The sequence below is a fragment of the Venturia canescens genome, unplaced genomic scaffold, assembly GCF_019457755.1.
Source record: "Venturia canescens isolate UGA unplaced genomic scaffold, ASM1945775v1 PGA_scaffold_15__1_contigs__length_3012046, whole genome shotgun sequence".
NCBI classification, from domain to species: domain Eukaryota; kingdom Metazoa; phylum Arthropoda; class Insecta; order Hymenoptera; family Ichneumonidae; genus Venturia; species Venturia canescens.
In genome coordinates, this window is record NW_025108584.1 from 441,232 (window position 1) to 444,701 (window position 3,470).

Below are 3,470 nucleotides of genomic sequence, written 5' to 3' on the forward strand. Positions count from 1 at the left end.
CCACGACGATAAGCCACCAGGCAATTGCAGCACCTCTCCTCCAGGAAACTCCCCCGAATCCCACCGACCGAGGCGCCGTATTGCACGGACCGTGGCACCCGAATTCACAGCTGTGCGGACGGTGCAACTCTCGGTTGCTACGGCGGGAGAGGCACGGGCGGCGTTCAACGGATGGCCTATGCCAGCGTGTCCTCTCAGCCGTCCGCAGGTCGAGAGTGATGTTCGAAGCTCGAAGACGAGGTGAGAAGAGTGCTCCCCGCGGGCGAGATCGGGTTGAACAGCGAGGTAGTGCGGGAGGTATAAATTAGCGATGCGCTCGGTCCAGCGTGGCGGAGGCAGGGCCAAACCTCGGAAACTACAGTAGATTTCTGAAATATTGTAATCAAGGTAACTCACGAAAACTGAACTCTTTCTCTCTCTTCCCAACACGGGCCGGGAATAGGTAAAACAAAAGGTAATTGTCGCGCAACAGATTATAGGCGCGAATTCTTAAACTAAAGCTTAACATTACGTAGCGGTGAGTCTCGTTCCGAACAGCGCCCGACGAGTCGCAGTGGCGTCCAAATGGGCCGCAAACCCGGTCCACTGGTCGACACGGTTCGTACGAGTGGCGGGGCAAAATGTCACGTCACAAACCTCCACCCCAGAATTTGCTTGTCTCGGTGATGGGTGACACTCGACGATGTCGGCGATGGGTGGTGGGCGATGTTGTGCTTCCTTCGGGTGACTTCTCTCGGTGCCCACTCGCACGAACGTGTCTCCCGGCTTCCCGAATGGCCAAGTGCGTTTGATCTGAAACAAAGTTGGCTCCCTCGGCTCGTTCTCCACGGAGCCCAGATTTCAACCGTCCTCCACGCCTTACGCGTGCTCCATCTCCACATTAATTTGGTTCAATACGACAAAGAAAAAAAAAAAGAAGGAACTCAATACGTTCTCGGACTCCAGCAGAAGGCTGCACCGCGAAGCAACACGCACTCCACACGAAGTGTCGCGGACGACTCCACGAAGACAGGCGAAGGTGAAATTGGGGTGTGACATGCAATAATAAAACGAGAATTAACAGGAATTACGTAGTCTTTAATAGGTTTACTCTAGCATAGCGGAACAATGGTCATACCCTGTCTTTGAGGTAAGTTTACTTAAGGCTAATAATTATAAATGGAAAGATTAACAAAATGAAAGGTAACGCTCTTGCGACAGGAATCCTTCCTGCGAAAGGTACTCGGTTCAGATGCTCGGCTATCTTGCCGAAACTCACTCAGAGAACGAGGAGAGAAAAGAAAAAAAAAAGAACAAAAAAAAAGAAAGACAAAGGACAAAAAAAAAACAAAGAGACAGAACCAAGGGAAACCAATGGGGATAGCCCTCCATTGCCTGGCCTTTGGGCCCATAAACGCTTGGGCGTTCTGAACCGATTCCTCCGAGCAAAACTAAAACACAAACCAAAAGAAGTTCACCGGGGAGGGAGCAACCCGAAAATCGGTTGACTTAAGATTAAAGGTGACGGATTCTTAACTAGGACAGCTAGGTACTAGCCGCGGTGAAGCATTAGGCCATCCACGCAGGTGTTAGGTAAACAGGGGGGTGGAAGGTAGGTGGAGTCTGATCCGCGGCGAGCAGGTACGGTGATCCCGCGGGACCCGTTATCGGCGGTTCCAGTTCCAGGGTTCTTCCTTTTCGTAAGCGGAGCCGTGCTTCGGGCAGGTCCGAACCGTGACATCCAGCTCCCCGCATCGGAAACAAAACTGGCGTGGCGGCTGGGTGCAGGTTTGTCGTCGGTGAGAGGCGCTCCCGCAGTTGAAGCACCGGCCATATCGAGAAGTGGACTCTTGCCGCCCTGATGGTTTCGGCGGGACCTCTGGAGCTTTCGTGGTCGCCGTGGTAGCGGGTGGGGCGGGGTTGTTCGGGGCCACTCCCCTACCTCTGGGGGCCCTGGGTCCTGCGGATCGATTCGCCGTCCGGTATTCTCCTCCGTGCGGTTTCGTGGGGGCTGGTGGTTGCGCCGAGGATGTGCCCCTCCCGTAGGTGCGTTGTTCACGGGGTCGCTCTCTTTGTCGGCCTGCCTCTGAAGCTGGGGCTGTGCCTTCTCCCTCGGGTTCTTGTGGCGTTGACAGCTGGCGCTCCAAGGTATCTCGCGGCCCGTCGACGGGTAAGGTTTGGCTGCTCACGTCGCGTGCCGTCGGCGGGTTGGTCTGGCTGCTCGTATCGCCAGCGGTCGGTGGTTCGGTTTGGCTGGCGACTTCCCGTACTGCCGAGTGGGTAGTCTGGGAGGAGGCGTCTCGAGTCGGGGGGAACGCCTTGATCGTCGCCGAGGACCCCATGGACCGCGGGTGCTGGAGCCCCTCCGCAATCGGGCAATACCCGGAGCGGCGGTGCGTTAGCGCTCGTATCAAGCCGATTAGAGCGTCGAGGAACCCTGGGCGCACGAATTCTCCTGCTGCCAGCAGGGGTGCGTACGGGCGGATGTTGTCGAACACCGGATTGTCGTCCACTCCGAAGGGTTCCTGCCGATCCAGAGCTTCCAACAACTCCTCTAGAATCTCCATTGGCGCTGGGGAACGCGGCGGTGGTGGTTGAGTGCGACGTGGGTTCGATCTTGGCTCGTTGGGGGAGGGGTCCCGCGAAGGCGAATATCTCGTCTCGGATGGAACCCGCCGGGGAGAGCGAGGTGATCGATCCCGGGACTCGGCCGAGGTTGGTTGAGGTGATCGCCGGTGTGCCGTCGAAGATCGTCTCCGCTGAGGAGGTGTTCTTCTCTCGTCGGGGTCTCGGAGTAACTCGTCTTCGGTCTCGCTTCCCGGGTCTATCTCGGGCAGCGAGGGGAACGAGTCGTCGCTATCCCCTTCTGACGATGAGGAAATTTCCATTTTGATAATGGGTGGAGGGGGTGCGCTCATGTCGTGGCGTGAGTGGTACGTACCGAGAGTATCTCCGGGGGGACTTGACGACGGGGTCCCGACGGGGAACGCGATGGAGGCCGAGTCGCAGGTAATAAGGTACAGTCCGTAGATACAGCTGAGGTAGCGGTGGTGCCCGGTGGGAGGTAACGATGATGGTAAGCAGGTACGGGTCCCAGGTAATGTCGGGGTAATCGTTGAGCGAGGCGAGGTACAAGGTACTAGGTACTAATGGCAGGTATTTAGGTACGAAGCGTCGGAGGTACATGCGAAGCTGTGGAACGTAAAGCACACCAGAAAGAACAGTTAAGCACAGAGCACACAAGCGGACAGGGTGGCGACCAAGGTAGGTCCGGGAGTGTGGAGAAGGACGCGAAGTGAGGACGCAAAAGGTTGGGGTGTGTCAATGCTATTGAGGCACTGGCTCGGTCAATTCACGTAGGGCTTGAGGTCCTGCACGTGAATTTTCCCACTCCAGGTCCCTTCCAAATTCGACAGTTCCATGACCACCGGAGAAATTTTCCTCCGAATGATAAAGGGGCCATGGAATTTGGTGGCTAGTTTAGCGGCCAC

The 3,470-nt window shown here is 56.5% G+C and overlaps 1 protein-coding gene across 1 annotated transcript; it reads right to left on the reverse strand.

The window, feature by feature from the left end:
• Window positions 1–1,643: 1,643 nt before the first annotated feature.
• Window positions 1,644–2,897, reverse strand: LOC122418613 (MADS-box MEF2 type transcription factor MIG1-like). Its single transcript, XM_043432886.1, has one exon. It carries the CDS (start codon window positions 2,895–2,897, stop codon window positions 1,644–1,646), a length of 1,254 nt encoding a protein of 417 aa, XP_043288821.1.
• Window positions 2,898–3,470: the final 573 nt, after the last annotated feature.